The sequence below is a fragment of the Hylobates moloch genome, unplaced genomic scaffold (assembly GCF_009828535.3).
Source record: "Hylobates moloch isolate HMO894 unplaced genomic scaffold, HMol_V3 SCAFFOLD_5, whole genome shotgun sequence".
In the NCBI taxonomy this organism is placed as follows: Eukaryota; Metazoa; Chordata; class Mammalia; order Primates; family Hylobatidae; genus Hylobates; species Hylobates moloch.
In genome coordinates this window covers 76,113,719-76,132,865 of record NW_026652280.1, presented here as the reverse complement: position 1 = coordinate 76,132,865, position 19,147 = coordinate 76,113,719, and the positions used below count along the sequence as shown (strand labels likewise).

General features: G+C 50.9%; 2 protein-coding genes and 1 non-coding gene across 7 annotated transcripts in view; 2 read left to right on the top strand and 1 right to left on the bottom strand.

Annotated features, from left to right (window-relative positions):
- P2RX3 (purinergic receptor P2X 3) overlaps positions 1-5,837 on the bottom strand; it is a 34,293-nt gene extending 28,456 nt beyond the window's left edge. For 3 of the 5 annotated variants that reach the window (XM_058438698.1, XM_058438697.1, XM_058438700.1), the window contains exon 1: positions 5,518-5,820. In XM_058438698.1, the coding sequence (XP_058294681.1) occupies positions 5,518-5,636 (119 nt within the window). In that variant the 5' untranslated portion in view covers positions 5,637-5,820. Of the gene's footprint in view, positions 1-909; positions 1,032-5,517 lie in introns of those variants that run through there. The other 2 variants (XM_032152902.1, XM_058438699.1) reach the window with 2 other exon arrangements.
- Positions 5,838-8,266: 2,429 nt separating this feature from the next.
- On the top strand, positions 8,267-18,142 carry SSRP1 (structure specific recognition protein 1). The gene is made up of 17 exons (XM_032152901.1): positions 8,267-8,427; positions 8,916-9,088; positions 9,508-9,693; positions 10,615-10,720; positions 11,015-11,205; positions 11,309-11,539; positions 11,678-11,781; positions 11,884-12,012; positions 12,275-12,496; positions 13,224-13,296; positions 13,722-13,860; positions 14,013-14,058; positions 15,705-15,834; positions 16,249-16,419; positions 16,617-16,705; positions 17,244-17,430; positions 17,651-18,142. Exons 2-17 carry the CDS (start codon positions 9,035-9,037, stop codon positions 17,720-17,722), a joined length of 2,130 nt encoding a protein of 709 aa, XP_032008792.1. The 5' UTR covers positions 8,267-8,427; positions 8,916-9,034; the 3' UTR covers positions 17,723-18,142.
- LOC116470098 (small nucleolar RNA U13) lies at positions 15,169-15,271 on the top strand. The gene has a single exon (XR_004248527.1). It is a non-coding gene; the product is annotated as a small nucleolar RNA U13 (small nucleolar RNA).
- Positions 18,143-19,147: the final 1,005 nt, after the last annotated feature.

The following is a 19,147-nucleotide window of genomic DNA, read 5'->3' as shown; positions in this document are numbered from 1 at the left end:
GCAGGCAGGCGGCATCCTGATTAATGCACCACTTAGAGTGACTTGCATGCTTGTAAAATGCTCTCATGCACACCGCCTTCTATGGGGCTTTGTGGTGCTGCTTTATCTCCCAGCACTTTTCTTTTCTTCTTTTTTTGGAAGGGGAGGGGTTTCATTCAGATTTCACAAGGAAGTATGCCTCACGTACAGATAGAAATCCCATCTGCCAAATTACATCCTAGCAGAAGAGACGGGAGCCTCCCTGTCACAGGAAACCCAAATGAGCATTATTAGCTCACAGCCCGCGGCCCTGCAGAGTGACGGGAGTGAGGTCTGGGGCCTAGGCTCTCTGCTTCCAGCTAAGATGGCTGTTGGCCGCAGCTGTACATTCGCAGAGCGCAAACTGTGGTCTAAACACACCCTTCTGGAACCGAGCCTCAATGTGCCTAGTCACAGAATAGACATATTTCTCAGTGTCGACCTAAGGAAATGGTTTTCTGAGGCCCCTGCCCTGCGTCCTTAAAGTCCAGGAACATTTGGAGATGCAGAGTTCAGATTACTATTATATAACCAATGCGGCACTCACTAAGCTGAATCTTTCACTACATTCTTACTGAGACAGCTTCGTTATTACTTTCATGTCATGAACGAGGAAACCGAGGCACAGATAGGGTGCTAACTTGCCCAGGATTTCACAGCTGGCATGTCGGCTCTAACCAGACAACCTGCTCCAGACCACTCACAGCCCCTTCACTCGAAGGTCTCTAGCTGTGTCCCAGCTCAAAGCCAGGCCATGCTGGTCCCCTGAACAGGACCCTGTGCTTTTCCTACCAGCTCCTGCTCCATCACCAGTGAAAGCACCTCCTGGCTTAGGATAGTCTCAGGAGGAAAGAGCCGAGGACTCCAAGGAACAATCAACCAATCTCCTACCTCCTCCTCCTCCTCCTTCAAGGCTCCTTCTTGTGCCCAGTGGGGCGGAGAGGCCACGTTAGAATTCTCTCTCTGACTTAAATAACAAGTGGAAGAATTTCAATGGCCTCACGGGGCCTCAGGATGTCATCAAGGCAGCTAGAGAGAAGGGGATGCTTCATTTCCAGAACGGAGGGGCTGCGTCTGTCTCTGGAGGCCAGGGCTCAGGAGCTAGGGCAGGCCTGAGCCTTCAATTCTTGGCATTTACTCTGCTGCTCTGACTATTTTCTTCTCGCATTCATGGTTTATTATTTATAGAGCGGAAGGCGTGTGGCAGCTCCTTGGCAGGTGGGATGTGCAGGAGAGAGGCCAGAGCCGCGCCCCAGCACCCTCCCATCCGCCCCCAGAGAGTCAAGGAGGAGGCTGGGGAGTGGGTGTGAAGAGTGCACGCTGTGTGTGTGGGAGGAGGAGAGGGGTCTCTTAGGAAGGTGTGAGCTGGGCAGAGGGAAAGGGGGAGGGGTGATGGTTGGGTCTTTGTGAAGTAGTCACAGTTGCCATCTATTACTGAGTCACCATCTCCGCAAGGCACTTCACATATGTTACCTCCCCTCTCTATAACTCCCAGGGAGGAGGTATTCCTAAATCCATTTTACAGATATGGGGACTGAGACTTTGAGACGTAAAGTCACTCTTAGGAGGCCCTCTCCTAGTTGGTGTCAGAGCCAGGCTTCTAACCAAGTGCTCTATGTTCCATATTGGGGGAGAGGGCAGGCAGGAATGAGAGTCACTCCTCTCTCTGGACCAGGATGACTGGTCCAGATGGGGCATCCGGCCAGGCATGGTGACTCATGTTGTAATCCCTGCACTTTGGGAGGCCGAGGCAGGTGGATCACTTGAGGTCAGGAGTTTGAGACCAGCCTGGCCAACATGGTGAAACCCCATCTCTACTAAAAATACAAAAATTAGCCAGGCGTCGTGGCACATGCCTGTAGTCCCAGCTACCAGGGAGGCTGAGGCAGGAGAATCACTTGAACCCAGGAGGCGGAGGTTGCCGTGAGTTGAGATTGCGCCACTGCACTCTGGCCTGAGGGACAGGGCAAGGCTCCATCTCAAAAAAAAAAACAAACAAAAAAAAAGATGGGGCAGCCCAACAGTTCTTCCCACCATAACAGCTCTTCCCACCATATCAGTCACTTAATTGTGCTGACAAGGTGCCTCACAGTGATACCCTGGGCTGAGGATGGAGTGGAGAGCCAAGAAGGTAGGATTCCAGATCCTTCTCTTTAAACCAGAGCAGCTCCTCCCTTTCACCTGCTTTATGTATTGAACTCCCACCTAAGATCTGAAATGAGGCTGCATATTGTGAACCAAAGCATGGGGCTGTACAGATGGCAAGTTTGTGGACTGAGTCTTGTATGAGGGAGGAACAGGGCAGGCAGGGCAGGGCTGTGACAGGGTCAGAGGCTCCAGAAGCCACCAGTGACCCTTCAGGGCAATGGGGCATCAAAGGCCTGGTAAGTCCCTGGCCTCCTAGTTTGCAAGGAGGCAGCTTCCTCCAGGAAGGCCCTGGAAATCAACCTCAGGCCAAGCACAGGCTATTGCTTCCAGGGACTCAGATCCCAGGGATTTCCTTCAACTTCTCAGGTCCCCACAGAATCCAGAACGGGGATGGACTCTCGGGAAGTCCCACTCCACAGAGGCAAGTGGGGATTACCACCTGGACCCAGAAAAGATGTGAGAAACATCAAGTAAGTCCAGGCCTCTCTGTGTGCCCTGGAGTGGGTAAAGGAAAATAGTGATGAAATGGTGTCAACTACAGACAAGCAGCTGAGGGTGGGGTGAGAATGTATGTGAGATGACCAGGTGGTGTGTTGCTGACAAGGTCTCAGAGAAATGATGGGCTCATGTTAGGCAGAGTCTAGGTTGTCGACCTGGTTGGGATGATGGGGAAGGGATTGAAGTATCAGTGAAATATTAACACTATAGCCTTAAAAATCCCTTCAAATTCGATTGGGTCCAAGCCACTGTCACCTCTCTCCATAAACTGCCTCGTAGCAGGTTTTCCTGCACCCACTCCTACTCCCTCCGCTTCCAGACGAATCAGCCCGGGTGCTCTTCCCAACTCAGATCTCATCGTGTCTGTTTCTCTCTCTCAAACTCACGTGTGCACACACACAAAAGTGCACACAGACACATGGGTTAAAATGCTTCCATGGCTTCTGTTTTTTCATCTCCTGTAAAAAAAAAAAAGCTCTCTAAGGGTGTCTGAGGTCCAGCCTCTGTGTGTGTTCCCATCTACCGTACACCACCCTCACTCACTTCTGCTCCCTCGGCTCCAGCCACAATGACCTTCTTTTCTTTCCCCTGTTTGCCAGGCTCCTTCCCTTTACAGAGGTAGGTTTCTCTGCCCTGAACTCTCTTCCTTCCCTCTTTCACCTGGGTTGCTCTTACTCATCCTTCGGGTCTTGACTAAAATGTCACATCTCCAGAAAACCTTCCCTTACTCCCTGACGGGGCCAAACACCTTCACAGAAGTGGCTCTCCTATAACTGTGCACCTCCAAGCCACAGTTGACATTTCACATTTGTAGAGATCATCAGATGAATGCTATCTCTTGCCTTCCACTGTAAGCCCCACGAGGGCGAGGACCCTGTCTGCTTCTGCCCACCATTCTGTCCTCAGTCTACAGTGCCTGGCATACAGAGATGCTGGTACATTTTTGCTAAATTAATGATGGTGGACTCATGAAGTCACAACGTGCATGGGTTCACATACACCGAGATGGGACTCAGGTCAGGGGGCTGGGCTGCAGAGGGCACCGATGTAACTGGAAGGCAGTGTCCCGTGGGGAGCTGTCAGGCTAGGAGATGGATGGGGTTGGAAATTAAGATGCCAAAGAGCTTCGCACACTCGCTCCAGCAGGCTGGGCTCCAGCCCTGAGGACTGGAGGATTCGATCTGATCATGATGAGACAGAGACAAGGGCAGTGGGGGCTGAGCGGGCTGGTCTAGGAGCCCACTCTCTCCCCCATCAATCTCTGCCTGGAGCCAGTGGAGCCAGGCCAGATGGGGAATGTGCTGAGCCAGCTTTTGCACTCACCTAGGCCAACATACCATCTTGTGGCTATAAACAACCACAGCATTGAATATACACGTGAACACAGAACATTTAAGAACCAACTTTGAGCCAAGCTCTAGAGATGCAGACAGCGAACATTTGCAAACCGCGTATCTCACAAAACCTCAACATTGGAAGGGATTTTGTGGCCATTTAATGCTATTCCAAAGCTTGAATCCCTTTTCTAAAATCTCCCAAAGGAGCACTGGATGGTGCAGCCTTTTTACAATACCTGCCCACTGAAGCCTACCAGGGCTTGCCCAGCACACAGAGGGAAAAATCACCTATAAAGTCACATCTAGCCACCTTTCCCTCCACACCCTCACATAAACTTCAACTTTTCAGACAAGCAGGTTTGCATGCAGCTTCAGCCCACAGGCACACAGGATTCTCCTTTGACCTGCTTGAACTAACTCCTCACAGTCAGTGGCTTGCTGCCTCAAATGCAAAGACCCATTGTCTGAAAGAACAGCATAAGATTGGAGACCCGCATGCCAGGAAAGAAAATCTTTGAGGTTTCTGCCTGTATTTCCTGGTGCCCACCAGTGTGTGGAAATGACCACAAGAAGGATAGGACCTGCATTCTTCCCCAGCCATTGTCTGCTCCACAGCCCTTTGTGTGTGTGTGCGTGTGTGTGTGTGTGTGTGTGTGTGTGTGCGTGTGTGTGTGCTTCCAGGCGGTGGGGGCTGAGAGGGGATGGTTGCACCTTCCTGGCTCTTAAGCAACTCCTAGGATGGGTTACATGGCACAGGGTCAAGGAGAGGTAGGGAACTTATGCCTTTTGACAAAGAGGAGCATTTCTAGATTCCTGGGGAGGGAGCTGCACCACGTTCAGGAAAGCTCCTTTTCTCCTTGGCCCCTCTTCCCTTGGGCCTGTGTTTGTTTCTTCATCAAGGGGCAGTTCCCTCTTTGTCCTCCCGTTCAAGAGCAGAGGGCTTCTCCCTTGCCCTTCTCTCTCTCACCATCTCACCCATCCATGCCAGAAGGAAATTCCTCATTCTAAAATGGATCCAGTTCTCTCTTTCCCTCCCGGCCACCAACTTGATCAACCTGCCACCACCCCCTTGTCTCAGTGCCTTCCATTCCCTATTCCTGTGCTGTCTTGTCTTTTTGAGACCCCGAAGAGTTGACTGAGGGGAATTCGAAGATGTGGGAGGGGGTCTGCCTGTTCTCTTGTTGGGGAGATGAGAGCAGGGAGGGTGCAGATGGAGCTCCTGAGCCCTCCCTCGGTGGAGGGCAGTGCCAGGGCAGGGACCCTACTCCTCCGAGCGTGTGTCTTGAAACCACTTTCAACTCTGGAGGATGAACTGGGAAAAGAATTCATCTGGGTGAATTCAGGTCCTAGGTGGGGGTGGCAGAGGCCAGTCTTTAAGACTCGGCTCCGCAGAAGAAACTGTTTCTCCCAGGAGGGGAGGAGCTCAGGAAGCTGGACGGTAGCACCGAGGCAGGAGGGTGAAGATGGGATGCCAGGCAGCCCACCCCACCAGGGACCTGAAGGGCCACAGACTCACCCTACAAAGTAGGAGATGATCAGAAGCTGAACTACTCGGTTGATGATCCCGATGGTCCAGCTCTTCACAACCACCGACTTGGTGGTCTCATAGGTGAAGAAGTCAGATATGCAGTTCATGCTGAGAGAGTGCTCAGGGGACACTCAGAAGGGGGCCCAGTGGTGGCCTCAGGAGAGGGAGGTCCTACAGGACAAGGAGATGAGATCACGACCTGGAGGGGGCAGCTTAGAGGGGTCGGAGGAATGGGGAGCCTGTCCCTTTAAGCCAGGCAATCCTAGTCAGGTTCTCTCTGCTCTTGATACTCTGGCTTCCAAGAGGCCGGGACCAGGGCGGGGGACCCCCTTTTTGTTCGTCTCCACCCCACTCCCCTGTGATGTCACAGCAGGGGTGGGGTCTCCAATCCTGGGCTCCTGATTGCCTGGGATGTAGCTGGCTGGAGCCCTCTGGGACTAATGTTTTATCTGCACTCTGTCTACTGTTTCTGTTCTGTTCTCTTCTGCAGCATCCTCATCCCAGCTCACCAGCTGCTCACGCTCTCCCTAAAGCCCCTTGCAATTTCCCATCCCCCAGTCACCTAACAACCTGCCTGAGCTAAGGACCCCTTCATTCCTGAGTGTCTGCCAAATTCCACCCAGTTCTGCAGCCGTCTCCTCCTTTCCTGAGTTGCCCCCGGTGGCATGGGTCAGGGGGAGAGGGTCTCTTGAAAGTTTTTCTGGGTCTTCCGGGGTGTGATGAGTAAAGAGTCACATATTTCTAACTCCAGTTGCTAATGAGCTTCGCTCTACCTGTAGCATAGCAGTTAGCACTTCTTTTTTTTGTTTGTTTTGCTTTTTTTTTTATTATTATGGTTCAAGTTCTATGGTACATGTGCACAACATGCAGATTTGTTACATATGTATACATGTGCCATGTTGGTGTGTTGCACCCATTAACTCGTCATTTACATTAGGTATATCTCCTAATGCTATCCCTCCCCACTCCGCCCGCCCCATGACAGGCTCCCGTGTGTGATGTTCCCCACCCTGTGTGCAAGTGTTCTCATTGTTCATTTCCCAACTATAAGTGAGAATATGCAGCGTTTAGTTTTCTGTCCTTGCGAAAGTTTGCTCAGAATGATGGAGTCCAGCTTCATCCGTGTCACTGCAAAGGACATGAACTCATTCTTTTTTATGGCTGCATAGTATTCCATGGTGTATATGTGCCAACTTCTTTTTTTTTTTTAAACTGTCAGTTTATTTATCAAAATCATTTGTTAGATTATGTTTTCCTGAAAGGTTGGGGCTGGGTTTTTTTTTTCTTTCTTTCCTTCCCTTCCTTCCTTTTTTTTTTTCTCTTTCTTTTTTTTTTTTTTTGACAGAGTCTCGCTCTGTCACCCGGGCCAGAGGGCAGTGGCACGATCTCAGCTCACTGCAACCTCTGCCTCCTGGGTTCAAGTAATTCTTGTGCCTCAGCCTCCTGAGTAGCTGGGATTATAGGCACCCGCCACCATGCCTGGCTAATTTTTGTATTTTTAATAGAGACGGGGCTTCACCACGTTAGCCAGGCTGGTCTCAAACTCCTGACCTCAAGTGATCTCCCCGCCTTGGCCTCCCCAAGTGCTAGGATTACAGGTGTGAGCCACCGCACCTGGCCGGGGATGTTTTCACCTTGTTCAAGTTTCCTCAAATCCGAGAAGTGTGCTAAAGTAGTAATAGGCCCTTAATATCTATTTGTTAAACCCAGTTGAATTTATTTTGCTAGATAATGCTGGAATAGCCACTACTCAGAGGTTAAAGCTATGAGTTCAGGGGAGAAGGGTGCATTCCTGTTGTCTCTTACCCCAGGATTGAGTTAGCAAGCTGGTGTACTGATTGTCAGGGAAATCTTGAGTTTACATATTCTGTACTAATGTCTTCATGTAGGACACATATCAATAGTCATTGTGAACATACAGTCACTGTGATTATGACAGAAGATAACTGGACTGGTGGTGTTAAGGAGGTCTGGGTCCTAGCCTTGTTGCCAACGCACTGAGACCCTGGGCAACTCACTCCCCTTTGGCTCTCAGTTTTCCCATCAGTAAAAGGAGGTTGGGGTAGAAAAACTAAAACATCTTTTCCAGGTGTGGTCTCTGATGTTGCAAAATGCCCTCTGGGATTATACGGGGGAGACCTGGCTTCCGCAACCCCAGGATGATATGGTTTCAAATCAGTTCTGGCTCCAAGGTGAATCTGACATCAGGACTTGAACTGGATACGGCTGTTTGCCAGCCTCTTGGAGGTACCTATAATTTTCGGTTAGGGATGTGAAAATTTTGGGTGTAGACAGTGAACTTGACAGTTCAGCCAGAAAGCAGTGTACCCACGATGACACCAACACCCGCATACTCTCCGCAGCCAGTGGGAGAGGTCGTTTCTTCCCACAACTGTTCAAATACTTTTCTTCTTGTCCCATAGACTCCTTTCCATGACACAGAAACTATTTTGCAGAGAAACGGGCACGCATCATTCCAATACACACCCCCACCCCACCCCACCCCTGTACTAAGTCTGATACAATAAAACTACACAATTTCTCTTTAGTATCTAGTCTCGACTGAAGAAGTGTCTGTAGTTTCTAAAGATCCCTACACACATTTTCTAGGCGATTCCAGCCGGGTGAGAGAGGCTTCACGGCAACCACCCTTCCCTCAGGTCCTCCAGAGTCGCTGACGCTCTATGCGACTGTCTCGCAGGCGGGCCCGGCTCGCGTCTCTCTAGCCAGCTCGTCTTCTCTATGGCCTGTGCGCGGCTTCCGGTGGCGGGACGCGGGCCGCGCACGCGGGAAAAGCTTCCCCGGTGTACCCCCCATCCCCCGCCCCTCGCCCCCCCACGTCCCCCCAGAGAGCCCACCTCCCGCGCCGGGGCCCTCGCGAGGCTGCAGCCTGAGGAGGTAGGTAGTGGTCGTCCCCCGGTCCCTGTAAGGCAGGGGCCCCGCTCCCCCACGGGACGCTCGACATGGACCATTCCGCGTTCGAAACCGCGGGGAGCGGGCGAATCCATTCTGTGGGGCGGGGGTGAACCGTGTTTCTGGGGCCAGGGTGGTGGGAGCGGTGCGAGGGAAACCCTGTACTCTGAGCTGGATTGGGGCGCGTGCGAGGTGCGGACTCCGGGCAGACCCTGGGGTTCCGCTGCTCGTTGCCATGGCTCCCGCCGGAGCGGCCAGAGCGGACGTCGGGTTGGGTGTCAGCGCTATTCCAGGCCCGGTTCTCCACCCGGGCCTGGGCCTGGACCCTCGGGCACTGCGGCGTCCGTCTGTAGATTTCCAGGCAGAGGAAATCCTGAGACATCCAGGCGCAGTTGGGAGTTGCTACCTGGCTCCATCCGTGAGCACAGCGAGGTGCTGCCTTTCATGCTTATCTGTCTTCCTCTTGAATTCAGATTCCCAACCTGCTGAGCATCCGCACACTCACTGAGGAGTTGGGGCCCAGCTCCCAGTTTACTTGGTTTCCCTTGTGCAGCCTGGGGCTCTGCCCAGGCCACCACAGGCAGGGGTCGACATGGCAGAAACACTGGAGTTCAACGATGTCTATCAGGAGGTGAAAGGCTCCATGGTGAGAATGGCTTGGACAGTTGATACAAGTAGAGAGAAGGAAGGAGGGTAGAGTTTTTGTCCATTAATGAGAGCTTGCTTTGGTAACGTTATTTTGGAAAAAGAAGACTCAGTATAATGTATACCTCGTGTCTCCGCCAACACAAGGCAATACTGAGACATAGTCTCAGAGTTATAGGGACCGTATATGCTGTTCAGTTCCCAATTCCTGTTTTACAAATGAGGAAACAGAGAATCTGTTAAAGGTTCTAGATACCAGAGTCTGGTTTAGAATCTAGACTCCTTGGCCCCCTCAGCTGTTGCTCCTGCATTGATAATCTGGCCAGTCCACTTGCAGCAGGAATGTGTGTTAGGTAGAGCTGTAGAACCCAGGACATGCTGTGTACTGTCTCCATGCATCTGGGCCTGCTTTTCTTACAGAATGATGGTCGACTGAGGTTGAGCCGCCAGGGCATCATCTTCAAGAATAGCAAGACAGGCAAAGTGGACAACATCCAGGCTGGGGAGTTAACAGAAGGCATCTGGCGCCGTGTTGCTCTGGGCCATGGACTTAAACTGCTTACAAAGAATGGCCATGTCTACAAGTATGATGGCTTCCGAGAATCGGTGAGATGTCCCATGGCTGTAAACCTCCTTTTTACTGCATCATCTTATTTTAATCTTCTGGAGACTCGATGTTCCTTTCTCATGTAACCCTGTGATTGCTAGTTTGGGCTCCTTAGAGCAGGGCTGTGACGCCATCAGGCAATCAGTGTTTGGCTTTGAGCGTTGAAGTCTTGTGAATTTCTGTGTGCCTTGACTCCAGAAGATTTTCTTCTGTCTTGATTTAGACAGTAGTTTCTGCCTGTGGCTTTTATCAAGGTTCAGAATCTTAGTTTGATGTCTTTTTGTGTGTTTTTTTTTTGGGACAGGGCCTTGCTCTGTCACCCAGGCTGGAGTGCAGTGGCGCAATCTTGGCTCACTGCAGCCTCCGCCTCCTGGGCTCAAGTAATCCTTCCACGTCGGCCTCCTGAATATCTGGTACCACAGATGCTGAATATCTGCCACCATGCGCAGCTGATTTTTCATAATTTTTGGTAGAAACGGGGTTTTGCCACGTTACCCAGTCTGGTCTTGAGCTCTCAGACTCAAGGGATCACCCACCTTGGCCTCCCAAAGGGTTGAGATACAGGCATGAGCCATTGTGCCTGGCTAGCCTGATGTCTTAAAGTGTGGGGTTTTGTTTTCCAGTTTGAACTGCTTGAGTTAAAGGCTTTATTTGATTTTAATTTCCACTTTCATTAAAGTAATACCTATACAAAGTTTATAAAGTCAGATGGCCCATAACCAGGAATGTCAGATCCAGTGGCTAGAAGCAACCTCTTTCAACAATCTTTTAAACCATGAGCTGGGTTGCTAAGTCAGCATGGATTTCTTATAAAGCCTGTTTGGGGCAGTTTCTCAGAAATAGATAATCCCAGGACATTCAAGTCGGTGTTAAGGCCACCAGGGTTTACTGGGATTGTGTCTTCTTCCCTCCACCCACAGGAGTTTGAGAAACTCTCTGATTTCTTCAAAACTCACTATCGCCTTGAGCTAATGGAGAAGGACCTTTGTGTGAAGGGCTGGAACTGGGGGACAGTGAAATTTGGTGGTGAGTCGTGGGGAAGACTGAGATTTGGGGAGGAAGATAGGGTGAAGGGTTTCAGCCTTTTACTTGTTTTGCTCTTTTCCCTCTGCCACTGTCTCTGATTTCCTATCTGTGTGCATGTTCATCATGTGTTTATTGAGTACCTACAGTATACTGGGCACTGTGCTTGGGGTTGGGGTTACAGTCTAAACAGGCTAACCCCAGTATCCTGTCTCTGTGGAACTCAGTTTGGTGGGAATATTGCTTATGCAGACTTAAGGGGAGGAGCTTGTGGCTGGATAAGCCCTTTCCTCACAGGGCAGCTGCTTTCCTTTGATATTGGTGACCAGCCAGTCTTTGAGATACCCCTCAGCAATGTGTCCCAGTGCACCACAGGCAAGAATGAGGTGACACTGGAATTCCACCAAAACGATGACGCAGAGGTGTCGCTCATGGAGGTGCGCTTCTACGTCCCACCCACCCAGGAGGATGGTGTGGACCCTGTTGAGGTGAGGCTTCCCCTGGTTGCCTTGGCAGCAGATGGTGCTGAGCAGGCGTTGGCTGGCCTGGGAGCAGGGCCTGCTGCTTGGTTACCAGTGTGTGCTTTTGCAGGCCTTTGCCCAGAATGTGTTGTCGAAGGCGGATGTAATCCAAGCCACGGGAGATGCCATCTGCATCTTCCGGGAGCTGCAGTGTCTGACTCCTCGTGGTCGTTACGACATTCGGATCTACCCCACCTTTCTGCACCTGCATGGCAAGACCTTTGACTATAAGATCCCCTACACCACAGTACTGCGTCTGTTTTTGTTACCCCACAAAGACCAGCGCCAGATGTTCTTTGTGGTAAGCAGAAATCCCTATGGCCGGATAATCCTGGTTTTTGCCTAAGTGTTAAGTAGATGGATCTCACTGGTGTGCAGAATTCTATGCTGGTTAATTGCAAGTTGTTGTAGAGTGTCAATTAGTACTCTTCCTTACTAGATCAGCCTGGATCCCCCAATCAAGCAAGGCCAAACTCGCTACCACTTCCTGATCCTCCTCTTCTCCAAGGACGAGGACATTTCGTTGACTCTGAACATGAACGAGTGAGTGTCTCCCTGGACTCGTTTTCTGCCACTGTCCAGGCAGGAGACAGGTGTGCCATTAGAAGGCAGTAGTGTTGTGACCTCACCTTGCTTTCTTTGTAGGGAAGAAGTGGAGAAGCGCTTTGAGGGTCGGCTCACCAAGAACATGTCAGGATCCCTCTATGAGATGGTCAGCCGGGTCATGAAAGCATTGGTGAACCGCAAGATCACAGTGCCAGGCAACTTCCAAGGGTGAGAGTGTGGGCCTGGGATCCTGCCCTGCCTGGGTATGGGAAATGCCGTGTCTCCTTGGTAAACCCTTCCTGAGATGGGAATGCAGCCTGTTAGAGGCCTGGATGGGACCTTGTGTCACAACAGGTGTCAGCGCCTCTGTCAGAACAGCTCAGTGAGGTTTACTTAGTCGAGGACATGAGCATGCGTGTCGCTGCTGCTAGATATGCCCTTTACCTCTGCTGAGGTTGGCACTAACCAGGCTCCCTGCACCCTCTGTCAGGCACTCAGGGGCCCAGTGCATTACCTGTTCCTACAAGGCAAGCTCAGGACTGCTCTACCCGCTGGAGCGGGGCTTCATCTATGTCCACAAGCCACCTGTGCACATCCGCTTCGATGAGATCTCCTTTGTCAACTTTGCTCGTGGTACCACTACTACTCGTTCCTTTGACTTTGAAATTGAGACCAAGCAGGGCACTCAGTATACCTTCAGCAGCATTGAGAGGTGAGAACCTCCACCTGTCACTTTCTGGGCATCCTCGTCCCGAGCCAGCTTTATCTAGGAAGGCTGGCATGGCCTGGGGCACTCTCCAACCCTGGAGCAGAATTTTTCTTTTGCTACATCAGGATTTGGTCCTTTTCCCTGGAGTGCTCAGACTTTAGAAACCTCTCCATTGCTTTCTTTCTGGTCATTAAAAAACAAACAAACAAACTTTTTCCGTATTCTGAAAGCTATATGTCTTCACTACTGGTCTTTTTTCTCCTCCACTCCCCACCATGATGGAAATGCTATCTCTTTCTTTCCTGGAATGAGCTTTGTGCCTGAGAACATAGCAGCTAATGCTTATTGAGTGCTCACTGTGGACTAAACGTTTTATAAGCATCTTCACGTGTAATCCTCATATCAACCTTGTGAAGTATGAAAAAAGATGACCACATCCCCTGCCCCATACTTACTCCCCTCTGAGCTTATTTGGTAAACAGGTGCGAACCCCTCCCTGCCTTTTGTTTCCCAGAGCTCTTCAAAGCCATGCAGTTCTTTCAGGACTAATGTCTGGCTCTGGCTCTGCCTTATTGCTGTCCTCTGGGGGTTTCTAAGCTGTTGGGTTGGGTGGCATAGTCAAGGCCTCCAGGCTCCACAGTCTACCCCAGCTCATGGAATCAGAACATTGTTTGGTCTGCCCCTGTGTTGGCACTACCTCTCTGGTAACATGGTGCATGTCTCCTCACAGGGAGGAGTACGGGAAACTGTTTGATTTTGTCAACGCGAAAAAGCTCAACATCAAAAACCGAGGATTGAAAGAGGTACTTCTGTGTCGGGAGGATGAGACCCTCTCCTGGTCTTTCTGTAGGGGAGAAAGGGGTGGAGATTTTTTCCGGCTTCTTTTTCACTCTTTCTTCTCTTCTTACCCTTATAGAAAAAAGAGGTGCGTGTGACCCTTTCCCCCTCCTGGTGCAGGTTTCCTCTGCATGACCTTAGACCAGTCTATGCAGCCCCTCAGGAGCCCCCAGTGGGGCTGGGAGAGGGAGGGGCTTGGGGCTTGGACTAACCCAGTTGGCAGGAAGTACTTGGGCGTAGGCCCTGCACGTTGGCTGTGTGTGGACAATCCAGCCCCAGGTCTTCTGGGAGCTGCTGCTCTGACTTGACAGGCATGGGGGTGTGCTTTTGAGTGTGCAGGGATTCTGGCTCGAGGGTGAGTTGGCCCCACTGTGAACTCTTCCCTGGCTAGGGCATGAACCCAAGCTACGATGAATATGCCGACTCTGATGAGGACCAGCATGATGCCTACTTGGAGAGGATGAAGGAGGAGGGCAAGATCCGGGAGGAGAATGCCAATGACAGCAGCGATGACTCAGGAGAAGAAACCGGTGGGTTAGCCTCCGTGCTGAGCACGAGGATGGTCAGACACTCCTCGCTGTGGCCCGGGCTGGACTCACCCTTGGGCCAGAGCTGGGTGCCTGGGTGAGGTGGGGGGATTTCCACTGGGGCAGAAGCTGATGCATCCTGTGCCCTTTTTCAGATGAATCATTCAACCCAGGTGAAGAGGAGGAAGATGTGGCAGAGGAGTGAGTTTTGGTGGTATCTTGTGGGGATAAGATGGTGACCCATAAGCTTAAGGGACCAGAAGATTTCTGGACATTTCTCAGGTCCCAGCATTAGCTACTGACCTAGAATGGGAGAGTGACCTCCAATGCGGTGATACACGAAAATGTTTTGGAAATTGTCAAGGGCTTTGTAAGTGCAAGTCATATTTTGAAGTCACAAAAGTATAGTGGGGGTCTATGGCCATACCACCCTGAATGTGCCAGTCGGGGCTGGTTCACAGTTGGATGAGGAGAGAATGGGAATGAGAGCTGGTCAAGTAAGTCATTGAATCTCAGTTTCCTCATCGGTAGAAATGCAGTAGGACCCCTGCTAAACTGGTTAAGACTTTTTGTTAGCAGTGTCAGAAATGTGACTCACTCTCACTTTAAAAGGGAACATATAAAAGGGAATTTCATAAGTTCATGTTACTGCGGAGTCTGGGGATTTAATTGGCTTCAGACACTACTGGATTCAGGCGCTCAAATCTATTTCTTCCGATTTCCTTAATTAAAAATAGGTTTACCCCATGGGGTGCCCAGTGACTCTCAGAAGCTCAGGGCAGGCTTAATCCTACTGGTTTAAAACAACACCAGAAGTGCCTCTTTTGGTGAACAGCATAGTGAACACAATGGTTACCTGCCCCTTTCTAGCCTGAGTTATTAGGATGGGCCGGGGTCTGATGGGCCAGAAATAGGCCAAGTGCCCACCCTTAGAGCCTGTGGTTGGGGTAAACCCTTCTTGAGTGGGGGCAAGGTGGTTCCCAACAGAAAATTGGGACTCTGCTCTCTTAATCCAGAAGGATTGTAAAAGAATGTCGAGCAGCAAAAAAACACCCAACAGGAGTCCACTAGTTCAGCCTGCCACATATTTATGAAAGTTTATGAAGGTGTAATGAGCAAATATTTGTGAAAGTGCCTTGAAAACTGTCCAGCAGCATACAGGTGTAAGTAAGGTAGTTGCATTTTTTGAGGAGTTTCACATATATCAGATAAGACTGTCAATTACAGGGGTAGGCACTGGGTTGGACTGAAGTTGGTTTTCTTCTTTTTGTAGTAACTGATTATCTTTTCATCAGAAGACTGTAGGGGCCAGTCCTTTTGTAGTTCATAAACATAATGGTTGGGTGTTACATGCGTGTGTGAAACGTGCCACCCTCCAGCCTTGTTATGACGTCGACACATTACCCATCTGACATGAAAAAAAAAAAAAAGACGAAAAAGAGTATAGGGTAGATTAAGGTGATTACTCCGAAGGAAGTGGTGAAGTGGATTTGGGCCATGTTCCAGGCATGAATGAGGCAGTGTTTCTGCCTGTGGTGTCCTGGGGATGGACTAGGACCTGGTTTGGCCACGCCCAGGGAGATCCGCTGAAGCTCATTGATTTGTTTTTCATTCATTAATTCTGATCAAGTAACCAATTGCTGTGGCTGGGTCTGGAGAGGGCATGGCTGAAGCCACCTCAGTGAATGGGAGGAAGCAGTGTTGGGGATTGGTGGTGGATACTGTCCTGTGGTCTTCCTCCCTTGCCCCTTTTGGGTGGGTATCTTTGGATTTGTTTTCTTCCTGTCCTGAGGCCGTGGGGTCCTGTCTTCCCTCCTCAAGTCTAAGCCTGGCTTGTTCTCTGGCAGGTTTGACAGCAACGCCTCTGCCAGCTCCTCCAGTAATGAGGGTGACAGTGACCGGGATGAGAAGAAGCGGAAACAGCTCAAAAAGGCCAAGATGGCCAAGGACCGCAAGAGCCGCAAGAAGCCTGTAGAGGTGCAGACTGTAGATGGGAGGGGCTGTGTGTGGTGCAGTGGGTGGGGGGCGTGGGAGGCATTCTCTTTACCTTCTCCTGTCCACCACCAGTAGGACCTGTTCTTCCTTGGGGCTGTTTTTTATAGCCAGTGATGATAGCCTTGAGGGGTATCTTCTTGGAAATTTTTCTCACTAGCCCTGAGATTAATAAGCTTCTGGAAGGTCTGAATTAGGAGATGGGCTTCTGTCCTGGTAAGCTAGGCACTGAATTGCAGAGGGGAAGGAGATACTATCCTTGCCCTTAGGGAGCTCTCGTCTCGCCTGATGCTATTTAGTCCTCCACTTTTTCTCCACGTTAAGTGATCTAAATAATTTATTTGGGAAAATGTATGGGTTCTATGGGAAATAGCTGAAGGTATTTGGGTTCTTACGTAGGTGAAGAAGGGCAAAGACCCCAATGCCCCCAAGAGGCCCATGTCTGCATACATGCTGTGGCTCAATGCCAGCCGAGAGAAGATCAAGTCAGACCATCCTGGCATCAGCATCACAGATCTTTCCAAGAAGGCAGGCGAGATCTGGAAGGGAATGTCCAAAGAGAAGAAAGAGGTGAGTAGCAGCAGAGGAGGGGTGATGCCTCTTATGGGCTGGCGAGAGGTGCTCTCTTGGGGTGGCGAGTCTCATGACTGATAGGGGAGCAGTATGAGCCATTGGAGGGACTTTCTATATCGATTTTGCCTGCATCAGGGGAGAGGGGAGATGGGAGAGGTCTTATTCTTCACTGTTTTTTTCTGTGTGTGTGACAGGAGTGGGATCGCAAGGCTGAGGATGCCAGGAGGGACTATGAAAAAGCCATGAAAGAATATGAAGGGGGCCGAGGCGAGTCTTCTAAGAGGTGAGTGTCGAGAACGTGGCCCAGTCACTGATTTTTGTGGCAGACTTTTTTTTTTTTTTAACAGGCTGAAGTTGAGCATTGGAAAGTTAAAGACAGCAGATATGCTTCTGACTGCAATAGGGTAGTGCTTCTCAAACCTGGGTAGGCCATTGCCCAAGTATGGGTGACATGACAGGGCATTCAAGTCACTGGGGAAATACGGCCCATTTTCCTAGACCATTTTATTTGAAGGTACGGGGGAACGAAAAAAATACTATTATGGAGTGCAGTGCACAGTTCGCATGAACTCTAAAAGATAAAGCAAGAAATGTCAAGTAGGTTTTGCATATGGGGCTGCTTTAGGCTGTGCCCTCTGATTCTTCTGGTGTACTCATGATACTCTCCCTTGGTGCTCTTCAGGCTGACACAGCCATTTACGTTCAGAGTGAAATGGGCTGTGTGGCTGGGATTGGGAAAGGCCTTGTTAAAGCTGGGAGAGGTTTGGTCATGGTGATAGGGGACCTGAAGGCCCAGCTCCTCTTCCCTCTTGCCAATACAGGGACAAGTCAAAGAAGAAGAAGAAAGTAAAGGTAAAGATGGAAAAGAAATCCACGCCCTCTAGGGGCTCATCATCCAAGTTGTCCTCAAAGCAGCTAAGCGAGAGCTTCAAGAGCAAAGAGTTTGTGTCTAGTGATGAGAGCTCTTCGGGAGAGAACAAGAGCAAAAAGAAGAGGAGGAGGAGCGAGGTGCGGCAGGAATGTGGGGGCTGTGGGCTGGGCAGGGTGAGGGGCATGTGTGTCTGGGGTTGGTCTGTAAGAGTAATGAGTTGGAGTGGATGGTGGAATTCTGAGGTTCTGAAGGTGGGTGCTATAGTTGGGGGCGGTAGGGAATTGCGGGCCCTTCACTGAAGAGTGGGTGGGGCACCCAGGACTCCAGCTTTTCCCTTAAGACACCTTTGGTTTTCAGGACTCTGAAGAAGAAGAACTCGCCAGTACTCCCCCCAGCTCAGAGGACTCAGCGTCAGGATCCGATGAGTAGAAACGGAGGAAGGTTCTCTTTGCGCTTGCCTTCTCACACCCCCAGACTCCCCACCCATACTTTGGTACCAGCTTCTCCTCATGAAATGCAGTCCCTGGATTCTGTGCCATCTGAACATGCTCTCCTGTTGGTGTGTATGTCACTAGGGCAGTGGGGAGATGTCTTAACTCTGCTGCTTCCCAAGGATGGCTGTTTATAATTTGGGGAAGAGATAGGGTGGGAGGCAGGGCAATGCAGGTTCCAAATCCTCATCTTACTTTCCCGACCTTAAGGATGTAGCTGCTGCTTGTCCTGTTCAAGTTGCTGGAGCAGGGGTCATGTGAGGCCAGGCCTGTAGCTCCTACCTGGGGCCTATTTCTACTTTTATTTTGTATTTCTGGTCTGTGAAAATGATTTAATAAAGGGAACTGACTTTGGAAACCATGTCCTCATGCTTGCTTTGTAGCCCTGGTGTGTTGCTCCCACTTTTATTGGTGGTGTTTACTGCTCTGGTCAGACTGGGCAGGGCCTTCCTGGCCAGCCGGGAAGCAAGTCTCGAGGTACATCCTGTTCTGTTCCCGGCTGGACAAGCATTGGTTTTCACCCGCCTCTGCCCGGATGGGCCACCTGAGAGTCTAGAAATGAGAGCTGATCTGATTAGGAAGTCGCTCCCAGTTACACTCCATTAGCCAACCAAGCTAGGAGGAGGCAGCTCTTGGCTGCATCCTTACCTATGAGTCAAGGGTCTTCCAAGGCTTTCGATAATGAAATCAGGATTGACTGTCCTTCCCGCAGCCGGGGGAGTGGAAACCTGAGCTTGGGGAGTCGGGGAGGATGAGCGTGTGTGTAGAGTGGTGGTGGTTGCAGCCTGGTGGGGGTGCAAGAAAAGTACGGAGTATATGTGAAGCTTTTGTTCTTACGGGAAGAAGGTGGGGATACAAACTTCAGTGTAGGCCTTCCCATGTCTGAGAAGGGGCCTAAAAGGAGATAAAGGTCACTAATGAGGAATGCAGAGCTGCCAGACTTCTTCACGGTGGCTCTAAATCTGAATTGACACAGGAGAGTGGCCACGTTGCGCGCGTTCTCAGCACTCAGGTGGTTGTACCAGGAAGCCGCTCCAGTCCGCCGGCGGCTACCTTCTTGCCGGCGTAGCTCGATGGTACTGTGCTCTGTGCAGGCGGCGGGGCCCGGGAGAGGCCGCCAAGGCAGTTTCTCTAGGCAGTCGTCTCGGTGGCCATTTTACCCGAGCGCTCCCGGCTGAATTGCGTCAGTTTCGCCCCGGTCTGAGCCTGGGGCGGGCCCCTTATCTGCAAGCTTCATGAATAATTGAGTACTGGGCCGCGCCTGTTTGCCGACGGTGGGACGAATTCTGCACAGGCTTCCCACTCGCGGGTTCCACAGGCTCATGCATATTCATGAAGCGCCCTGGGGGCGTGGCCTGGGCGG